This window comes from Phascolarctos cinereus, unplaced genomic scaffold, assembly GCF_003287225.1.
Source record: "Phascolarctos cinereus isolate Bilbo 61053 unplaced genomic scaffold, phaCin_HiC Scaffold_3;HRSCAF=262, whole genome shotgun sequence".
Taxonomy (NCBI): domain Eukaryota; kingdom Metazoa; phylum Chordata; class Mammalia; order Diprotodontia; family Phascolarctidae; genus Phascolarctos; species Phascolarctos cinereus.
In genome coordinates this window covers 170,902,852-170,926,345 of record NW_027555736.1, presented here as the reverse complement: position 1 = coordinate 170,926,345, position 23,494 = coordinate 170,902,852, and the positions used below count along the sequence as shown (strand labels likewise).

The 23,494-nt window shown below is 38.2% G+C and overlaps 1 protein-coding gene across 1 annotated transcript in view; it reads left to right on the top strand.

The window, feature by feature from the left end:
* Nucleotides 1-23,494, top strand: part of RNF212B (ring finger protein 212B) — a 71,681-nt gene that overhangs the window by 44,737 nt on the left and 3,450 nt on the right. The window contains exons 5-11 of the mRNA XM_020983904.2: nucleotides 1,987-2,105; nucleotides 7,053-7,113; nucleotides 8,748-8,776; nucleotides 9,435-9,481; nucleotides 9,792-9,834; nucleotides 9,988-10,048; nucleotides 10,642-10,693. Coding sequence (XP_020839563.1) covers nucleotides 1,987-2,105; nucleotides 7,053-7,113; nucleotides 8,748-8,776; nucleotides 9,435-9,481; nucleotides 9,792-9,834; nucleotides 9,988-10,048; nucleotides 10,642-10,693 — 412 coding nt within the window. The remainder of the gene's footprint in view (nucleotides 1-1,986; nucleotides 2,106-7,052; nucleotides 7,114-8,747; nucleotides 8,777-9,434; nucleotides 9,482-9,791; nucleotides 9,835-9,987; nucleotides 10,049-10,641; nucleotides 10,694-23,494) is intronic.

Here is a 23,494-nt window from a genome sequence, read left to right as displayed (position 1 = left end):
TGAGTGATGGGAAAAAAATAGAAATGGGAACATTTGGAAGGAAAGGAAAATTTGAGTTGGGGGAGATGAATTCAATTTGGAACATGTTGAGTTTGAGGTATTAGTTTGACATCCAAGTTGAGGTGTTCATTAGGTAGTTGGAGATAGGAAATTTGAGTTCAGAAGAGAGATTAGGGCTAGATAAAAACATGATAATTATCTGTGTAAAAGTTTTAATTTAAACCCATGGAGACGATGCATTCACCAAGTGAGATATTAGAGGAGAAGAAATCCCAGCAGAGAGTCTTGGGGACAATAAAATCTATTTTGTCTGAAGAAGATGAACCAGCAAAGGAGACTAAAAAGGGACAATCGGCCAGGTAGGAGGAAAATTGAGAGTTATTGGTCATAGAAGGCACAGGAAGAGAAAGCATCCAAGAGGAAGACATGATCCACAATATTGAAAACCACAGAAAAATCAAAGAGGTTGAGGGGCTTGAAAAGGTCTTTGCCCCAGTTGATAAGTGGTCAGAGGATATGAATAGGCAGTTTTCAGAGGGAGAAATTAAAGCTCTCCATGGTCACATAAAAAATGCTCTAAATCGTTATGGATTAGAGAAATACAAATCAAAACAACTCTGAGGTACCACATTACACCTATCAGATTGGCCAATATGACAAAACAGGTAAATGATAAATGTTGGAGAAGATGTGGAAAAATTGGAGCACTAATGCATTGTTGGTGGAGTTCTGAACTGATCCAACCATTCTAGAGAACAATTTGGAACTATGCCCAAAGGGCTATAAAAATGTGCATATCCTTTGACCCAGTAATATCTACTTATAGGTCTGGATCCCAAAGAGATCATAAAAATGGGAAAGGGCCCACATGTACAAAAATATTTATAGCAGTTCTTTTTATGGTGTCATGGAAATTGAGGGGATGCCATCAGTTGGGGAATGGCTGAACAAGTTGTGGTGTATGAATGTAATGGAATACTATTGTGCTATAAGAGATGATGAGCAGGGAGACTTCAGAAAAACCTGGAAAGACTTATATGAACTGATGCTGAGTGAAATGAGCAGAACCAGGAGAACATTGTACACAGTAACAGCAGCATTGTTTGATGACTAACTTTGATAGACTTAGCCCTTCTCAGCAATGCAAGGATCTAAGACAACTCCAAAAGACTCATGATGGAAAAATGCTATCCACATTCAGAAAAAGAACTGTGGAGTCTGAATGCAGGTTGAAACATAGTATTTGCTCTCTCTCTCCCTCTCTCTCTCTTTTTTTTCATTTGTTTCTTCTTTCTCATGATTCCTCCCATTGGGTCTGATTCTTCTTTACAACATAACTAATGTGAAAATTAATATGAATATATATGTAGAGCCTATACCAGATTGCATGCCATCTTGGGGAGGGGGGAGGAGAGGAATGGGGAGAAAATTTAGAACTCACATTTAGAACTTCCAATCTTATGGAAGTGAATATTGAAAACTAAAAATAAATTAATTTAAAAAATAGATGTGTATATAATCCTTTGTTTATATTACCTGGGGATAATAGGGAGCCCCTGGGATTTATTGAATGGGGGGATATCATAGTAAGATTTACTCTTTAGGAAGAGCAGCTTGACACCTGAATGGAGGATGAATTAGATTAGGAAGCGATTTAAGGCAGGAGGACCAAACAAAATAAGAAACCAGTTTTGTGTTCCCTTATGTATTCTCACAATGGTGTTGGGCTTATTAGAACACTATTGCTATAGATAGCCCTCTCAGGTAATTAGGTTAGATTTTTACCAGGCTATTCAGCTGCATCAATATTTGGCCTTAGCATCCTGAAAGTGAATGGTGTCATGTTTTATCCCCAATCTTCAACTTTCTAGCTTCTTGAATTATTCTAGTTCATGGGACTCTGAATGATTAGATATTGAATATGAGTTGGTGAGCTGTTAAAAAAATGGTCTATATTGGAACCTGACTAGGGCTTTTTACCCCTAGCAGGTTTGGAGTTTCCAGAAAAAACAGACAGATCTGCTTATCACTTTTTATAAACAGAGACTTTCTAAGTCAGAAGCCGCCATGCAGGAGGCCCAACGGACAGTGGCCAGTCAGGACAAGTAAGTGACCTTCCCCAGACCTCTCAAAAGTGTCCCAGGTTACTTTAGTAATTTTCCTTTTAGAGAAGGTATTCTCATTACCAAGGTTGACACTCAGGGTAGTTGTGAAGTAGGCAAAGAATCTTTATTATTCCTACCTTATATTTCCTTATACTTTTTTTCCTCTTTAGTGTTTCCTTTCCTTTAGCTCTCCTCATTCACCTCTACCAAAACCTATAACTTCTAAAAGCACATGAATTTTTTACACATATAAATATCTGATAATACTCAGTCTCTTTTCCCAGACATTTTTATGTTTTAACAGAGACTAATTTATCTGGGTTGGAGAGGGGTAGGGAGAGAGAAGGCCCATGAAATTATAACATATACTAGATGAGCAAGTAAGTAATTGACAACCCTAACCCAATGCTTGCTAAATCCAAGGTCAGAAACTGCTGGAGGAAGGACTTGCTATTCAACCAGAACTTTTGGTAACTAGAAAGCAATTTGTCAGAAATTGAGTTTAAATCAGTATCTTGCAGTATATGCCAAAATAAGCTCCAAATAGATGTGACTCTAACCAACACAAAAAGGTCACATTAAAAACATAGGAGAAGGGAAGAAGGTAACTCTTAGATACTTGGTTTTAGGGAAAACTCATAGTGAAACAAAGCAGTTGTGTGAACAAAATAAATAAAATTAGAACACAGAGAGAAACTATTGACTAGGGAAAAAAATAACTTTGCATCAAATCTCTGATAAAGGTCTGATTTCCAACATACATAGGTAATGGATGCTAATATATCTGTATAAAGACCAAGAGTTATTCCCCCAAGAGAGACGTGGTCAAAGGATATGAATAGTTTTCAGAAGAAATAGAAATGATCAACAACCATATTTTAAAAATACTCTCCATCACTAAAATAAGAGAAATATAAAAAAAGCAACTCTGAGGTGTTATCTCACACTCAGCAAATTGATAGTAAAATACTGAAATAATCAATGTTGGAAGCACTGTGAAAAAACAGGCATACTAATATAGTGTTGATAGAGTTGTGAATTTATCCAAACATTTTGGAAAACATCTAGGAACAATGCTAGAAAAACGATTCTATTTATGCCCTTTGACCCAGAGATAACACTTCTAGGGTGATAGATCCAGAGCTGCAAGGGGCTGCAGAGGCCAGTGGAGTCTAACTCCTTCATTTTTCAAATAAGGAAAGAAAGGCTCAAGGAAATAACTTGCCCAAGCTTCACATATGTAATATGTGGCAGAACTCAAAGGCAGAAGAAAAGCTAGTTAATAAATATTTAAGTATCTACTATTTGCTAGGCACTGTGCCAAGCACTGGGGGAACAAAAAAAAAAAGGCAAAGCCAGTCTCTATCCTCAAATAACCCACAATCTAATGGGAGAAACAATAAGCAAACAAATGCATACAAACAAGCTATATACAGGAACAAAAGAAAATTAAAGGAAAGCACTGGAATTGAGGGTTTGGGAAAGGCTTCTTGTAGAAAATGGGACTTAAAGAAAGCTAGAGAGGCCAGTAGGGGGGAGATAAAGAAAGAAAGCATTCTAGGTATGGGGGACAGAGAAAATGCCTGGAACTGAGAGATGTAGTGTCTTATTTATGGAAGAGCAAGACCAGCATCACTGGATGAAAAGTACATGGCAGGGAATAAGGTATAAGAAAACTGGAAATGTAGGGGAGGGAGGCTATGTTATAAAGGGCTTTCAATACCAAACAGAGGGTTTTATATTTGATCCTGGAGGTGATAGGAAGCCATCGGAGTTTACTGAGTAGAGGAGTAATATGTTCAGACCTGCACTCTAGGAAAATCATTTTGACAACTGAATGAAGAATAGATTAGAGCAGAGAGAGACTTGAGGTGAGCATACCTACCAGCAGACTATTGCAATAGTCCAATTTGAGTTCATGAAGGCTTGTACTAGGGTGGTGGCAGTATCATAGGGGAAAAGGAGGCATACCTGAGAGATATTACGAAGATGAAATTGATATTTCTTGGCAAGATTGAATATGGAAGAGGGGGGTAAGAGATAGTGAGGAGTCTAGGATGACACCTGGGTTGTAAGTCTGAAAGACTGGGAGGATGATGGCGCCCTCAACAGTAATGAGGAAGTTAAGAGGTGGGGAGGGTTTAGAGAAGATAAGGAGTTCAGTTTTGGACATGTCAAGCTTAAGATATTTACTAGAATTCAATTCTAGATATCTGAAAGGAAGTTGGAGATATGAGATTGGAGCTCAGCAGAGAGGTTAGGGCAGGATAGGTAGATTTGAAAATTATCAGTATAAAGATGGTAATTAAATTTATGGGAGCTGGTGACATTAGCAAGGGAAGTAGTATAGTGGGAGAAGAGAAGAGGTCTCACGACAGAACTCTATGGGATACTAATGGTTAGAGGGTCTGATCTGGATGAGAATCCAGAAAAGAAGACTGAAAAGGATTAGTCTGATAGGTAGGAGGAGAACCAGGGGGGCAGTGGTATCCTAAAATCCTAGAGTATCAAGAGAAGACAGTAATCAACAGTATCTGAGGCTACAGAGAAGAAGAATGAGGACTGAGAAGACTGTTGGATTTGGCAATGAGGAGACCATTGGTAACTTTGGGGAGAGCAGTTTTAGTGGAATGTTAAGGTCAGAAGCCATATTGTAGGGGGTTAAGAAGAGCGTGAGAGGAGAGAAAATGGAGGCACCTATTGCAGATGGCCTTTTCACAAAGGGCAGAAGAGATATAGAATGATAGAGGAAATAGAAGGATCAAGTGAGGGTTTTTTGAGAATGGAAGAGACATGGGCGTCTTTCTAGTCAGTAGGAAAGGAGCGAATAAACAGGGAGAGATTGAAGATAAGTAATAGAGTGAAGATGGCAGAGGGAGGAGTTTGTTGGAGAAGATGAGATAGGATGGTGTGGCTTTTGCAGGTGGAGCCTTGGGCCTTGGTTGGGTGACAAGGGTAAAGTAGGAAATGGTAGCAGAAGGCATCTGAATGCAGTGAGGAAAAGGGGAGAAGAAGGAGCTGTCAGCTAATGGCCTCAGTTTTTTCTGTAAAATAGGCAAAGTTCTCAGCTGAGAAGGTGGAGGGAAGGGAAGACATGGGACATTTGAGGAAGAATGAAAAGGTTTAGAAGAGCCTCTATGGAGAGTGGGATAGTGAGTTGATAAAGGAGGTGTAGAAGGATTTGCCCAGTGTCTGTGAGAGCCCAGGTGAGGTTGTGTAGCATAAATTGATAGTGGACACAGTCAACAGTTGCCTGATTTCTCTACCTAAATTCAATAGTACATGTATTAGGAGTGAAGGTGGGAGTCACCCAAAGCTGAGGCTTGGCAGGATACTATTGGAGCTATGATAAGGGGGCCAAGGACTCCAGAGAAGAGGACAGTGTAGAGTTGACCTGGTTCTCCAAGGGGTCAAGATGGAGAAAATAGAAGAGTGTGGCTAGTGCAGGGGAAATGGCCTGGGAGAGAACAGAAGGGTGAAGGAACTGGAGGTTATGGTATGGAAGAAGAGTAGTGTTGGTAAGGGAAAGCATAGGGAGAGGTGAAAAGTTGGTAGATTGTGGTCAGATAAAGGAATTTTGGAATTTTTGAACATGGAGGTGGTGCATTTGTGGATGATGTAAAAATCAAGGGTATGACCATCTTTGTATATGGCTGAGGTAGAATGGAAGTTATGGGCATTGAGTGGTGGTGTATATGGGAAAGATCACATATATACCAAATTATTTATAGCAACACTTTTATGGTAGCAAAAAACCCTTAGAAGAAACAGTTTAGTGAGGCAGCATGGTATAGTGAAAAAAGTACTGGCTCTGAGTCAGAGGACCCGGGTTCAAATAGTAGATGCTTAATAAATATTTGTTGACTGACTTTCCCTCTTCCTTTGACCTCTGCCACTTATTATTTATGTCACCTAGGGCAAATTACTTAGCTTCCCTGGGCCTTAGTGACCTCTTTTGTAAAATGAATGAGATGGACTAAAATGAATGAGATGGACTAAATGACTTCTAAGGTCCCTTCCAGCAGTGATTCCATGATCCTATGCAGTAGGTACCCACCAACTGGGGAATGGTTGAAAAACCTGTTGTATATGAAAGCAATGGGATATCATTGCATCATAAGAAATGATGAGCAGGGGCAGCTAGGTGTCATGGAGGACAGAGCACCGGCTGTGGAGTCAGGAGAACCTGAGTTCAAATCCGGCCTCAGACACTTGACACTTACTAGCTGTGTGACTCGGCCATTGCCCAGCCCCTTTCTCCCCCCCACCAAAAAAAAGAAATGATGAATAAAGAATTCAGATGAATAAGAAAATATGCATGAACTGATTCAGAGTAAAGCATAACCAAAATAATCATACACACAATGATCACAGTAACATAAAGAAAAATGACAATAAAAGCCATCAGAAATCATATCAGTATAATGTTATATTGACTCCAGAGGACTAGTGATCAGATATGCTTCTTTGCCCTTGAAGAAGTTAGACTATAGGTGCACAATGAGGCACATACTATCAGACATCATCAATGTGTCACTGTAGTTTACTTAATTGTAATTTTTTGTCTATGAAAGAGGATGCTGGGGTGGAGGTGGTAGTTTCCTTGGGAAATGACAGTAATACGTTTTTTTTAAAAAAGAAGCAACAATAAAACATATTTAAAGAGCACAACAGGTAAGTGGTCATCTATTTTGTCTCCCTAATTCTACTATAATTGTCTAATTGATAGCTCATGGAACTAAGAAAGACCACCTGAGCAACATATAGTATAGTACAGTGTACCTGAGGGACTTTCAATAAATACTATTAAATATTAATAATCATCGTCATAACTGTTCACACCTCTACTCTGTTTGGTGGGTTGGTCAAGGGAGATCTTAATCAAAGGGATGTACATATTCAGACTTCCATTTCATTGTCCCTTAAAGCTGAATATTACCATCTTAGGGAGCTAGTAGTCCTAAGGAAGGAAAATGGGGAGCTGAAGAAATTCCTGGCCATCCTGAAGGTGAGTGAAACCCACCAACTTCACGACCAACTTTTCTCTCAGCTTTTTCTGTACATTTGTTGGATTCTTTATGTAGTTGTAAGATTTCATTAAGCAACCTAAAAGAATGCTCAGGACCCTTCTCTCTCATTCTCTTCCTTCTTCATGAGTATATCTTTGTAGTTTCATCTGATAATTTTTTTCTCCATAGAATAAAATAATTTTAGCATTGAAAGGGACCATCAGAGAGAATCCCTTCCAAATTCTTAATTTTACAGATGAAGAAACTCAGATTGATAAAGACCTTATCAAAGTCATACAGCTTGTTAGTGGAAGATCTGGAACTAGATCTCAGGCCTCTTAACTCCCAACCTAGTGCTTTTTCCATAACACCATAGTCTATTTAATCTTTCTCTTCTTCAGAGTTTTTAACATTGAGTAATGTGTGTACCTCTGCCATCTTCCTTTATCTCAGCTGTCTCTAAAGGGACCCTTCTCCATTTTTAAACCTACGTCAGTTTTCAACAGAGATCCCCACTTTTGTTGGGAGGAAATATTTTTCATTTCTCTGAGGCCTATAAATTACTAGAGGTGGATATGGATCCTGATAGTCAAATCTATGAACAGAGAATGGGTGCTGACAAAGTCCCAAGGAAAGGTAAATAGAGGAGGGTGGAGAATTGAAATAAATGCTGATGGCTAAATTCCTAAGAAGGGTGGAAAAAAGGGTACTTTTCTTGGGAGTTTTGGCAAACCAATGAGAAGGAACTGTCATTGGCTATTGGATTGGCACTCTTACCAGGTAAAGCTGTAAAGTCTTCTGGTAGATTTGGAGCTATACAAGTAAAATGGTTAAAATGACTCAGAGATTCCAGTGCTAGGCATACATCCCGAGGAAGTTATTGACAAAAAAAGAAAATGGCTTCACATACACCAAAATATTTGTAGCAGAACTTTGTGTGGTAATAATGAACTGGATGCAAAGTATATACCCATTGATTGGGGAATGGCTGAACAAATAGTACATGCATGCAATGAAATATTACTGAGCTATAAGAAACAGTGTGAGGAATGTAGAGAAGAATAGAAAGACTTACGTGAACTGACATGAAGTTAAGCAGAACCAGGAAGACAATATACATGACTGCAACAATGTAAATAGACCACAAAACAGTAAAAAATGAATGTTGTAATATTGTAAAGAAAAAGTGGTACTTCACTCTGCTTCTTTGCAGAGGTTGTTGTGGGAGGGAGAGGGAACCGTAGTCCTCTGGTGTGAAATATTACATGCAACATTACTTATTTTAAATGTGTTGATTAACTGTAGGAAGCTACAGTTTTCTTTTCTTCCTCTTTTCCTTTTTAAAAAAATTATTTGTTTAAAGGGATGGCTTTCAGGAAGGGAAAGGGAGAATAATATAGGGGAAAATCCGGGGCTATTTACATATATATATATATATATTATATATATATATATATAATATATATGTATGTATGTAATATGTGTGTGATATCTCTAACACACACACATGCATGCACATACACACACGTATGTATGTATGTATTTAAAGAGACCCTCTGGTATATCCTAACCTACTGGCTGAGGGCTCATGGTCTAAATAAAACCTTCCTCATCTCTACATTCTTCCTTTCAGGAGTCTCCTAGCCGATGCCAAGGAAGCAGGTCAGTTTCACAGACACATACCTGCTTTCCTTTGAAATTTATGTTCTTTATTATCTCCTAACAACTCATGCACACATTAAGAAAAGCAAGTAATGGGTCTGTGATGGTTTTTGGTTTTAGTCCTCTGGGAAGGGGTCTTTGGAGACAAATGTGGGAAGGGAAGAGTAACAAACCTAGGGGCGGCTAGTTGATGCAGTGGGTAGAGCACTGGCCCTGGAATCAGAAGGACCAGCGTTTAAATCTGGTCTCAGACACTTGACACTTACTAGCTGTGTGACCCTGGGCAAGTCACTTAACCCCGATTGTCTCACAAAAAAAACAAAAACAAAGAGTAAGAAACCTGGGATGAAACATCTAAGAATTCTATGACTTGCTTGGATTTTCTTCCTTATAAATACTAGGGAAATTGTTACACCTTACCTAGGCAGTTGGAAAGAAAGGGGATCTCACCTGGAGAAAAGGAATTTGCCCTGCATCTTTTGACACCTTAGACAGTTAAATAAGCATATCTCTAACTCCTGAACAATTTGTAGGCAGGAAAGTTGCTGTTCTTTATCTGCTCTGCTCTATGTAGTCCTCTGTATCACTTATTTCTGTGTGGAGAAATAGCAATTCCTTGCTCTCTCTCTTTCTCTGTCTCTCTTTTTCTTTTCTGCAGGTCTACCACACCCCGGCCAGTAGGCATCACTTCCCCATCACAATCAGGTAGATAGCAGATTGTTACTTCTCCAGACAGGTGAGGTGAATAAACATATTTTTCATGTCCATTTTGAAATTGAACAGCATTCTAAGTGAAGTTAGATTTCTCCAAGAGGAAGGCAGTTTCATCTGAAAAGCCACACTTAGGATTCACACATTTTATATGTAGGTGAGAAAGAAAAAGAGGTATTGGTAGATACATTAGGCTCACAACTAGGATTATTTCATATATATATATAGTGCCCAAGCTAGACAAGAAAGCACAGGGCTGGGAGCCTTTACGATTACAACCTCTCCACAGTTGCTTTTCTTTCAGTTACTCCACGACCCAGTTCCCAGAACAGCAACCAGGTGGTCAGGTGAGTTGAAGGGTTGGGCTCAGAGTAATACTAATAACTGATGGGTGGAGGGAAGGTAAAAGGATCACAAAAGTATGCTGTGGGTTAAAATTAAAAAGGTAAGGTGTGTGTGTATTTCACAGCTACAAAAAGCTTTAATATTGCCTCTTTTAGTCGATCTTCTTCCTTGGAATCCATTCCATACAGAGTACCTGGCTTTGGTAGCTTTGGTCAGGTGAGTAATCTTCATTTCCTCTCCTTGAAGAGAGGTTCTACCACTGAAGGAAACACAGAAGATGGAGGATATGTTAAGTAGCACAGCCTCATTTAAGTTTAGATGTACATTCTTGGCATAGTATCCTCAAACCCTGTTTTCCTTTGGTAATAAAGATCTGATGTTACAGGCTGATTAAAGTGAGGGGCCTGGGGGTGTATTTAGTCGTAGGCAAAGAGTACTGGATTTGAAGTCAGAAGAATTCTGAGGGTGCCCGTGGTTACATGGGCAGTAGCAGAGCCAGAATTCTGACTCCCCCTCTTTGGGTTTACTCACCTGTAAAATGAAGGTATTGGACTAGATTGTCCCTAAAATATCCTCCCAGTTCTAAAATCCTGTGATAAATGAGATTAAGGAGGTGAGAGTGTTTAATTCAAGATCTGGATCAACAGTGCCCATTTCGATTTCCCCAGGAACAATAGGGCCTGGGGTCCCTTGGACTAGAGATAGTCCCCCTGGAAGAGAAGCAGTTTATTCAAATAAAGGTGGGAGACATGAAAGCCCAAGAACTGGTACAATATATTTGCTTAGCTGGTGTTTGTGATTTTTTCCAGCAGGGGAACAGAGGCCTGCAGGGAAGAAATACTCCCAGGGAATCTTATGCTGGTGAGAGTAAAAGAGCCCACCACACACAAATGCACTGTGCAGAATTATGTATACCCTCCCAAACCCCCTTACAGTAGAGCATCTTTCTTCAGTTTTCCAGGAATAAACTCCAAGTTTTCAAAGAAAAGCGATTTGTGTTTTCAGGCAAGAAAAGGAAAGTAGCTGGGCAATAGCAAAGAAAACCCACATTTGTTCCTAGTAGAATTACTGAACACCTTTTTTTACCTTAGGTAGCCACACTTGAAATAGCAACCAGGAGATGGCAGCAAAGGACAGAGAATGAGGGGCTTGTTGGTGTCCCATTGTTAACCAGAAAACTCTGAAACACTACATTAGCAAAAGGATATGAGTTATCATGTCTGCTTCTCATCACTACTGATAGGGTAGGATAGGATTAAACATATAGTCAGTCTATTTTCCAGGACATTAGCCCATCCTCAAAGAACACCTATCAGTGGGATTAGCCTTTCTTTTACTACAGGCAAATTTACAATGCCACAGATGTTTCCCTAGGGGTCAGTTTCAGGAAAGACATATTTTCCCTTCCCCATTTATTCTTTTGCTGTCCCCTTCTAAGAAATGTAGTTGTTGCTAGTAATAATTATTTTTATATGAAACTGTGAATTTCTTTTATACACAGTTGAGTCCCATTCCCCCCCCCCCCCATATCCAGTATGGGTTGTTGTTTTTTTAAAAATATGGTTTAAATTTCACATGTTAGTTTCAATATTACTCTTCCTTTCTGTATCCCCTTCTAAACTTCTTTTGCTTTCCTGTTTATTTTTTTTTAAAAAACAATTCATTGGCACTATTTTCTTAATTTTTTTAGCATCACTATCACTGTCTCCATCTTTACTCTTCCCTCTCCTAAAAAAAAGAAACATTAAATCTCTCCCTTGTTATGAATAAGTATATTTACAGAAAACAAATCAACACATTTGCTGTGTCTGAAAATGCATTTTTCATTCTGTCAAAAGGTGAGAAGCATGATTCATCATCAGTTTTCTGGAGGTGTAATTGGTCATGACTTTTATCATAGTTCTTAAGTCATTCACATTTATTTATTTAGTTTTACAATGTTGTAGTCTTTTTGTGAATTATTCTCCTTGCCTCAATTCACCTTGTATCAGTTTATACAAATTCTTTTAGGTTTCTCTGATTCTGCCCCTTACCTTTTTAATTAGGGCACAAAATCTGCTTTCCTTTTTAATAAGGGCACAATATTTACATACTGTGTTTTGTTCAGCCATTCATTCCCCCTACTTTGTTTCCATTTCTTTGCTACAACAAAAAGTGCTACCATCAATATTTTTGAACCTATGAATCCTTTACCTCTTTCTTTGATGTCTTTGTAGTATAAGCCTACTTGTGGTATCATCAGGTAGAAAGGTATACCCAGTTATATGCATTTTGGAAATAGTTCCAAATTGCTTTTCAGAATGGTTAGACCAGTTTGTAGTATATTAGTGTGCCTGTCCTTCCACAGCCCCCCTCCAATAATTGTCATTATTCTTTGGGGTGGGCAGTACATTTTGGCTACTTTGATGGGTTTGAGGTAGAACCTCAGAGTTTGAGTTTTTCATATGTATATGTTTATACACATACACACACACACACACATTTTTGCACATATACATGTACATATTTTAATCATCAGAAATTGGCTTTCTCTTCCTCTCACACTGACATTGTCTGCTTTTTTCCTCCCCACACTCCCATAGTTGAGAATGAAAGAAGAACAAAATCCCTGTTACAAATATGTCTGTTTTCTTGTTGATTGCAATTTATTTCTGTACTTAAATGTGTATATATTCTTCCCTTCCTTTTACAAGTTCAGATGAGAGAAAGGTTCAGGTATGCCCCTCCTTGTTGTTTGTATAGAAGTCTACTTCCATACCTTGATTATATAAGATAATTTTCTTTAACTTTCCTTCCCTGCCCTGCCCTCCTCAGGCTCCCCTCCCTCTACCTTCCCCCCCCACAGTGTATTCCTTTTCTATTCTCTTTCTTTCCATTCTTCTTTTAAGATCATCAAAGCATAACAGAAACCACCCCCAGGCCCTCTCCTTGATTAATCTCCCTCTGTGACCCCTGAAGATTATAGGGTTCAGAGGGGACATATGTCTCATTTCCTCATATTTAAATGTAAGCAGTTTATCCTTGTTCTGTCTCTTATGATTGTTCACTCAAGTTTACCTTCATGTTTTTCTTAACTCTTGTATTTGAACTTCAAAACTTGTATGATCTTTTCATTAGAAATGCTTGGAAGTCCTTAATTTTCATTAAAGGTCCATTCTTTTCCTCTGTAGCCTTATGCTCAGTTTTTTTGGATAGGTTATTTTTGAATATAAACCTATATCTTTGCCTTCTGGAATATCATTAGTTCTTTCGAATGTGGCTGATCCTTTTGGCCCCTTGGTACTTGAATTCTTTTTTTTTTTTTTTGCAGTGGTGGGGTGAGGTGGGGTGCTGCTTGCAGTATTTTTTTTCTTTGATTTGTAAGCTCCAAATTTTGGCTATAATATTCTTGGGCATTTTCATTTTGAAGTTTCATTTAGGAAGTGGACCAGTGGATCCTTTCTATTTCCACTTTGCCCCCTGGTTCTAAGGTGTCTGCATAGTTTTCTTAAAATATGAAGTATAGGCTCTTTTTTAAGTCATGGCTTTAAGGTAGTCCCATAATTCTGAACTTCTTTTTTCCTCGATCTGTTTTTCAGGTCAGTTGTTTTTGCTATGAGATATCTTACATTTTGTTCTATTGGGGGGTGGTGTTTTGACTGTTTTAATCTTTCTTGTTGTCTTATGGATAATTGGCTTCTATTTCATCCATTCTAATTTTTCAAGGAGTTTGGCTTGAGTTTTGTACCTCTTGTGCTAAGATGTTAATTAACTCTTACCACTTTTTTCTTCCATAACTGTCATTTCTTTTCCTATTTTTTCCCCCTCAATTACTCTCATTTCATTTGTAGAAAAAAAAACCCAAAACCTTTCTTTGACCTTTTTTTAAGCTCTTGCTTCAGTTCTTCCAGGAATTCTAGTTGAATTTGTGCCCAAAGTATGTATTTTTCTAAGGCTTTGATTATAGATGTTTTGGAATCATTCTCTCCTTCTGGGTTTGTGTCTTGAGTGTCCTTGTCACCATAATAGCTTTTTGTAGTAGAATTCTTTTTTGTTTGCTCATTCTTCCAACCTATTTCCTGAATTGAGACTTGGTATTAGGGCTGTGTACTTAGGGAAAGATCTGTATTGTTTTGTTACTGCTTTCTTGAGGTATTGAATTTTGTGTTATTTCAGGCTCCCAGGGATAGCTTAGGCTGGGCACCTGCAAACTTTTCAGTGTTCTCAAAGTGGTCTGATCCAGGACAAAGTCTATTTCATAGTCCCCTGGTCTGAACTCTTGAAGTTCCTAACCTGGGTTTGGTTCTGAGTAATTGTACACTGCTGTTGGACTCAGCCACTATAAGCCAGGTGGGAATCTCTGCTGGTTCAGAGTCACAGAACTGCAGGCTCCCCTTTGGTCTGAGATTCCTGCCCTTTGCAGGCTTTAGACTGGGCTAGAAGTTGGAGCTGAGACCCTGCTCAGCTCCTGGGATCTGACCTACACCACTGCAACTTGCTTCTCAACTTACTCTTTGCTTGATATACTGCCTTGGGCTTGCTATACTCCTTACCCCAGAATGCCAGCCAAAGTCCACAAGTCCTTTTGTCTGTCTGCCCTGGATATCCCTGCTGCTACCCATCCAAATGGAGTGGCTGAGATAAGGCCTACCCTCAATCCCTGGCCTTCATATCAGTGTCTTTATGGCCTGTATTGAGTTTTGTCTTCTTCTCTTTGCATAATCCCTAATTGTGAGTGGGTTCTGTCCCTTGTTTTGTCTGTGATCGGCCCTTGTGGGATATTGGAGATATGTTAGTCTCAAGTCTACACATATGCTCCGAAGATAGTACTCAGCTGCTAAATTGGCCTTCCTGCCTGCTGTGACTCCCAGTTTTCGGTTCCCAGACATGATAGGGTCTTGTCTCTCTGCACAGAAATATATGGGTCTAGTTCTATCTCTGCTTCTGTTCTGCTAAGAGAAGGTCAAGATCTGTTTTCCAGTCCATAACTACTAGTATACTGGCTTGAGATTCTCTTATTTAGAGTGCTGGCTGGCTTTACATCTATTTGTAAGAGCTCATACTATATTCCTTGGCTTGGCTCCTTTCCTCATCTCACTCAGCTTTAGGCTAGTCTTCCTGGTAAAATCCTTCCTGGGGCAGCTAGGTGGCACAGTAGATGGAGTGCCAGGCCTGGTGTTACAAGGACCCAAGTTCAAATCCTACCTCAGACACTTAAACCCTGGGCAAGTCATTTAGCTCTGTTTGCTTCAGTTTCCTTATCTGTAAAATGAACTGAAGAAGGAAATAGCAAACCACTCAATTATCTTTGCCAAGAAAACCCCAAAAGTAGTCATAAAGAGTTGGACACAACTGAAAATGACTAAACAACAAATCTGGTAAAATCCTTCTACCTGACTTCTAGTCATCTTTTTGTCTGTCCTGGATGAGGAACTTACTGCTGCTTCTTTTTAGTCTTCTTTATCCTTGGTCTTTCTGGGGTCCTTTTCAGATTTTTACTGGGGTTTATATAGAAGAGGAATACTTCTCTATGACCTTTCCTATTGAATTTCTAACCAAAAGTCTTTTGTTAGTATAGTTGAATGGTCCTTTGTGTTTAACCATTCATCCCAGATGTATATTATCTCTCTGTCATAGAGCAAATCGAGGCACAGAAAAATAAAAATATAGCTAGAATACTTAAATAAATACTGTTGGAGAAAACGGCATATATTAATGGCCTACTCTAACTGGTATAGTTAAAGGCTATTCTTCCACTTCTATGGACAGAGCCTCTTATGCTTACCTTGTGGACAAGATGGAGAGATTTACTTTAGCATTATGATAGTTGAATTTGAAACTGGTTGACTGGCCACATCCAAGTTGTTGTCATTAATGGATAAATGCAAAGCTGAAGGAAGGTCTCTGTTAAAGTATCTCAGGGATCTGTTCTCAGTCTGTGTTGTTTAACATTTTTACCAGTGACTCAGAAGAAGAGAGAGATGAAATGCTTCTCAAATTTGAAGATAAGATAAAGGGATAGTGAACATATTGGATGATAAAATCAGGTACCAAAAAAGTCTTGACAGGCTACAATGATTTACCAAATCATATAAGATGAAGTATAATGTAAAGTTCTATATTTGTGTCAACCTCTTCTCTCCTCTTTCCCCTAATCTCATTCCTACCCTTCACTTATAGATTTACCTAGCTTCCTATTTGAATGAAAAAATTGAAGCCTGATGATGTGAGCTCACTGCATCCCCTCCATTCCTCAGAATTTCTGAGCATCATTACCACTCTCCTCCTTCTCTCTATCACACAAGAAGAGGTACCGCTATTCTTCTTCAGTCTCCTTCTTTTTTGGCCTCTTCTTATGTGTCTGTAAAAATGCTCTGGTTTTCCCAAAACTAAAAAATCCATCCATTGACCCTTCTAACTCAAATAACTACTATCCCATATCTCTCCACTCTTTCACTGCTTACTTTATTTAAAAAGTTGTTAATACCTGGAGCTCAGTTTCCTCACTTCCCATTGTCTGCTCAACTCTTTGCAGCCTGGCTCTTGCCCTTAACTGTTCTGTTGAAACTGTTTTCTCAAAGTAACAAAAGACCAAACCAGTGGAGTTTTTGCATTCCTCATTCTCCTTGACCTTTCTGCTGCTTTTTATAAAGTTGCTCATTGCACACTGTCTATTTTCTTCACTTGAGAAACAATATTCTTGGTTCTCACACTTCTTTCTGTCTGCTTTACTGGCTGCTTTATCCTTATCTCAGTCTCTCAGTGTGGATATTGTCCATGGTCCACTTTCTCTCTCTCTTTCTCTCTCTCTATCTCTTATTCATTTCTAGAGCTTCAACTACTTTCAAAGCTTCAACATTTGCAGATAACCTTCAAATCCATACCTCTGGCTGCTTTCAGAACATTTTTACCTGTTATATTCCATTGGTACAGCAAACCAAAATATTTGAAACCAAACATTACCTTCTTCTTAAATCTGCTAATTCAGTTGTTGTTCAGTTGTTTTCAGTTGTGTCCAACTCTTTGTGACCCTATTTGGGGTTTTCTTGGCAAAGATACTGCAGTGGTTTGCCATTTCTTTCTTGGGCTCATTTTACTGATGAGGAAACTGAGGCAAACAGGGTTAAGTGACTTGCCTAGGGTCACACAGCTAGTAAGTGTCTGAGGCCAGATTTGGACTGAGGTCTTCCTGGCTCCAGGAGTGGCATTCTGTTTACTATACCACCTAGCTTCCCCCAAATCTTCTAATACTATATACCTAATCTTCAAAACCTTGGGATTGTCCAAAAGTTAAGAGGAACTCTTTCCTCTTTCTCACCTCTCATATAGAGTCATCTACCAAATCCTGTCAGTTACACTATCAACATCTCTCACTCTATATTGTCTCTATCAGTAACATAGCATAATCTCAATTGAAGTAATAGCCTCCTTGGGTCTTCCTACTGCCACTCTGCCCACATTCCACTCTATCCTTCATTTTTCTCATCTAGCCTTGTGATTTCATTGGTATAAGGAACTCCCGGTGAGAAAATGTGGATCATCAACTGTTCTGCAATTTATAGTCTAAGGGTATTGCTTGTGGCACTGAAAGGTTATAACTTGCCTAAGGCAACCTGGCTGATTTGTGTTAGATGTGATTCCAGGTCTTCCTGATTTAAAAGTGGACTATCTACTAAATCATACCATTATGCTGTATCCTTCATACTGTGACCAAAATAAGCTTTCTTATTTAGATTTTCTTATCAGTTTTATTTTTTTAATTAATAAATTTATTTTTAGTCTTCAACATTCACTTATTTTCTCTAAATTTTCCCCCCTCCCTAAGACAGCATGCAATCTGACATAAGATATACATGTACAATCATATTAAACATATTTCCATATTAGTCATGTTGTGAAAGAAGAAACAGAACAAAAGGGAAAAAACACGAGAAAAAAAAAAAAAGAAAAAAAAAAAAGAGAAGATAGTATGCTTTGATTTGCATTCAGTCTCCATGGTTCTTTCTCTGGATGTGGATAGTATCATCATGATACTATCATATCATGAGTCTTTTGGAATTGTCTTAGATCCTTGCATTGCTAAGAGATAAGTCTATCAAAGTTAGTCATTACACAATGTGGCTGTTACTGTATACACTGTTTTCCTGGTTCTGTTCATTTCACTCAGCATCAATTCATGCAAGGCTTTCCAGGTTTTTCTGAAATCCACTTGTTCACCATTTCTTGTGGAACAATAGTATTCCATTACATTTATATACCACACCTTGTTCAGCCATTCCCCAATTTATAGACATCCCCTCAATTTCCAATTCTTTTCTACCACAAAAAGAGCTGCTATAAATATTTTTGTACATGTGGCTCCTTTTCCTTTTTTGATGATCTCTTTGGGACCTAGTAGTGGTATTGCTGGATCAGAGGGTATGCACAATTTTATAGCCTTTTGGGCATAGTTCCAAATTGCTCTGCAGAATGGTTGGATCAGTTCACGACTCCACCAACAATGGATTAGTGTTCCAATTTTCCCATATCTTCTCCAACATTTATCATTTTCCTGTTTTGTCATGTTGGCCAATCTGATAGGTGTGATGTGGTTGGTTCCTCAGAGTTGTTTTGATTTGCATTTCTCTAATCAATAGTGATTTAGAGCATTTTTTCATATGACTATAGATAGCTTTAATTTCTTCATCTGAAAACTACCTGTTTGTATCCTTTGACCATTTATCAATTGGGGAATGACTTGTAGTCTTCAAAATAAGTTTTCTTATGTATATACTTGATCATGTTATTTCTCTGCTCAGAAACCCTCAGAGGTGCTCCCTATTGCCTCTGGGGTAAAGTTACAAACCCTCTGCCTCACCTTTAGGGTGGCCTACTTGCAGTTTTTTTAGCATATCACTCCATCTGCAGTTTCCATGCCTTTGGATTGACTGTCCCTCATTCCTAGAATACTCTGTCCCCTAACTTCTGCCTTTCAATTTTCCTGGCTTCCTTTAAGATTCAGCTTAAATCTCTCCTTTTGCAGGAGGATTTTCCTGGTGCTCTCAGTTGCTGATGCCTTCTCTTTTCAGATTACCTTTAGTTTCTCTCTCTCTCTCTCTGTCTCTCTCTGTCTCTGTGTATGTGTTGTATGTACTTGGTTATTTACATGTTTTCTTCTCCACTAGAATATATACTTCTTGAGGGCAGGAATTTTGTTTTTGGTCTTTCTTTGTATTCCCAGTACTTAGCACAGTGCCTGGTACATAGTAGTAGACCTTAATAAATGTTTGTTGACTGACTATACAATCTGATGCCACCTTTCCTTTCTCGTTTTATCTTATAACATCACCTTCAGCACTCTAGTTAAACTAGTCTGATTTCTGAATCCAAATGCACAATGCATTTCTTTTTTCCTTTCCTAGCTTGCTGCTTTTGATCTGGCTATTCCCTATTCCTAGAATGCTCTCCTTCCTCTCTTTCCTTATTAAATTCCTACCCATCCTTCAAAACCCAACTAAAATGTCATATTTTTAATTAAGTCTTCCTGATTCCTCATCAATAACAACCCTGTCTCCTCAGACTTCACATGTAATTTTGTTTTAAAAATCTGTTATGTATTTATCATATAACATTGTGTATTCTAGTTATGTGTATTGCTGTTTAGACTGTAAGTTCTAGGGGTAGCTATGTGGTACAGTGGATAGAGCACTGGCCCTGAAGTCAGGAGGACCTGAGTTCAGATCCAGCCTCAGACCAAACACTTGACAATTACTAGCTGTGTGACCCTGGGCAAGTCACTTAACTCCAATTGCCTAAAAATAAATAAATAAACAAACAAACAAACAAACAAATAAATAAATAGACTATAAGTTCTGAGGGGACAGGAATGATGTTTTACCTATCTTTTTTTTAAATCTACCAATACTTTGCCCATATTAAGTGCTTAATAAATGTTTGTTGAATTAACAAACTACAAAAGTAGAGTATAAGAGAGGCATGGTTAGACCATAGTTTATATGAAAAGATCTGGGAGTCAGAAGTGTGATTTGGCAGCCAAAAAGGCTAATGTAACCTAAGACTTCATTAAGAAAGACATAATGAATGTCCTGAAAAAAGGGAGGTGATATTCCTGTTATGCTCTAGCCTAGTCAGATGAAATTTGGAATTTTATGTTCCTTTCTGGGTACCACAGTTTAGGAAAGTTTAGAAAAGATACTACGAAATTTGAGAGTGATTAGAGCAGGGCAGTCAACAAGATGAGAAGACTAGAGGCAATTTCAAATGAGGATTGTTTAAATGAACTATAGATGTTTAGAAGAAGAGATTTAGTCGGGTCGTGATAGTCGTCTTCAAGTATTTGAAGAGCTATTTCATGGAAGACAGCCAGTGTTGTCCTGCTTGGCCTCAGGGGACAGAGCTAGAAACAGGATGAAAGTTGCTGAAAGGCAGATTTAGACTATGTGAGGAAAAACTTCTAAACAATTTGAGCTATCCAAAAGCAGCATAGAGTGCCCCAGAGGTAGTGGGTTCCCCATTGTTTGAAGTCTTTAAAAAACAGTTTATTTTTATTTTTCAAGTTTTTTTTTATTTTCAAGTATAGATATACATGTGTGTATATATATATATATATATATATATATATATGCATATACATATGCATATATATTAATCTCTGCCTTCAACTAGGTCCCCCTCCCCATTTAGCAAATTAAAAAAAAAAACTGGAAAAAATCCTTCAATACATAGTTACGCAGTTCAGCAAAACAAATTCCCATATTAACCATATATGTGTTTTTCTTTCAACATTTTAAGTTCATCACTTCTCTGTCAGGGTGTGTTTTATCTTCAATCTTTTCTACTTCTGACCTATTGTTACATTGACCAGAGTGCTAAAATCTTTCAAAGTCATTTTTTCTCTATAATGTTATCATTGTATACTTTGTTCTGGTAGTTCTACTCACTGTGCTTTGCATCAGTTCATAGAGGCCTTACCAATATCCTCTGAAACTGTCCATCATTTCTTGTGGCAAAATAATTTCCATTATAAATATAATTTGCATTATATTCATATGACACACTTTATTCAGCCATTCCCCAATAGGACAGCCCTTTAATTTCCATTTTTTGGCTACCATGAAAAGAACTGCCATAAATATTTTTGTACATATATATTCTTTTTCTCTTTTAAAAATTTCTTTGAGATATAGGCCTAGTAATGATATATTTGGGTTAAAGAGTGTGTACAGTTTGTTAACTTTCTGGGCATAGTTTTAAATTGCTTTATAGAATGGTCAGACCAATTCCTCAGCTTCACTGACAATGCACTAGTATACTGTTTTCCCTCAGCCCCTATTGGAGGTCTTCTAGCAGAGACTGGATGACCACTTGTCAGGAATATTGTGGGTGGAATTCCTCCTGCATACCCTCTGCTTCCTGGGTTTTTTGTGACACTGTTACAGCTGCAAGCAATTTTATAGTAACAGAGGAAACAAAGTCTGAGCTATGTGATTTATTAGCAAAGCATGTAATGGCAGAACAAATTGGGTCCAGGGCCCCTCAGCAGGCACAAGGATCCTGAAGAGAAATTTACAAGGCTTTTTTATAGTAAAATACAGTTACTTTATAAAGCATTACTATTTTTAGATTTAGGGACTTTACAGAGTTTGGGGATTCTGATTGATTGCACCCATCTACATCCTGTAAAAGTTAGTGGCACAATAATGACTTCCCTGAAATTATATAATTTACAGGAAAACAAGACTTAATTCCAACAGCTGTACAGAGTATTGATGAAAATGCAAAATGGAGTTGATTTGGTTCTCTTCCATCTGTCTGACCAGCATCTCCTATGTTGCATCTTCATCCATGTCCTTCTTCCATGTTCTTAACTATGGGTGATTCCCCCAAGGCTCTGTCCTGGACCCTCTTCTTTTTTCTCTCTATACCCTCTCTGTTGATGTTATTAGTTATCGTGGATTAAATGATCTGTTTCTGTGAAGGTGGCTCTCAGGCCTGAATCCATTTCCTCAGCTCCAGACCCAAGTTACTAATTTCTTGTTGGACCTAACCAACTAGATATCCTTTATCCTTTAGACTCAACAGGTTTGTCCAAAATGGAACTCATCTCCCTCCCCACTCATAAATATCAGTCCCCTTTTTATGAACTCTATGTTTCAGCCAAACTGGTTTAGTTACTGTTCCCCAAATAAGTACTCCATCTTTCATTTCTGTATTTTTACCTAGAATGAACTTCTTCACCTCTACCTTTTAGAACCCCTAGCCTTCTTTAAGACTTTGCATATGGGGGCAGCTAGATGGCACAGTGGATAGAGCATTGGCCCTGGAGTCAGGGGAAACTGGGTTCAAATCCGGTCTCAGACTAGACACTTGACACTTACTAGCTGTGTGACCCTGGGCAAGTCACAACCCCAACTGCCTCAAAGCAACAACAACAACAACAAAGACTTACTTATGTGCCATCTTCTTCAAGAAGCCTTTTCTGATCCCCTTACTTGTTAGTGTTCTCTCCATCTTCCTCAAGTTATCATGTATATATTTATAGAGGCAGCTGGTAGAATAGTGGATAGAGTACTGGGCCTGGAATCGGGAAGATCTAAGTTCAGATCCAACCTCAGACATTTACTACTTTTAATTGTCACGTAGTAGCTGTGCGACCCTGAGCAAGTCACTTAACCCCAGTTTCTCTAAATGTAAAATGAGGATAATAATAGCTTCTACCTCACAGGATTATGAGGACAAAATGAAATAATATTTTTTTTAAGTTTTCCAAAATTTTACTCATCTCTGTAACTTATTTCTTTTTTATTTTATGGCTAGATTGATTTAGGTCTGACAGATTCATTGCTTGTTTCAGAGTCTTAACAGCCAGGCACCATATGTTTCCTTTGGTTTTTAAAAGAAGTCTTTATACTAGCACTGAGTTTTAATGCTAGCATTGAGAAATGTTCATCTAATGGATATTTCTGACCTAACTCCATTGTTATAATCTCTGGTTCCTAAGCTGTTTAGCAACCTTTTCCTTTCCTTCATTAAAGACTTTATGGTTAGATGTGGTACACAAGATGCACCAGGAATCATCCATGTAACTGTATCCTTTTGGCAGTGAGTCACTGAAATAATATTTATAAAAAGACTTAGCACAGTGCCTGCCACAGTCACTTATTTTCACTTTCACTTGCCTGTTTACATGTTATATGTAGACTGCTTGAGGACAGGGACACTTTTTAATTTTATCTTTGAATCTTCAGCACCTAGCACAGTGCTTTACCCATTGCAGTTTAATAAATGCTTGTTGGATTGAATTAGATTATGGTTCTCATATAGATTGACCTAGATAACTCCTGATTTCCTTATGTGAGGACAGAGTCATTTGGGGAATGACTGTATTTAGGACATAGAAACTTATTATTGTAATAATATATTAAATAATTATAATTTTTTAGTGTGTTCTGTTTCTTCTTCAGTATTTTCATGAGGCACAACTTGTCAAGGGTAACACCAAGACAATAATGACATATCCTGATATATGAAGTAGATGCTTTGATTGCCAGTGTATGGACTGATCATGAGGGGGTGAGGCATTATTTCCTCATGCCCTTAACTTGCTTTTCTTTCAGTGGCAGCCCTCAATTCTGTCTCCCCTATCACCATTATATCTGAATCTTTCCAGTTCATTGATTATCT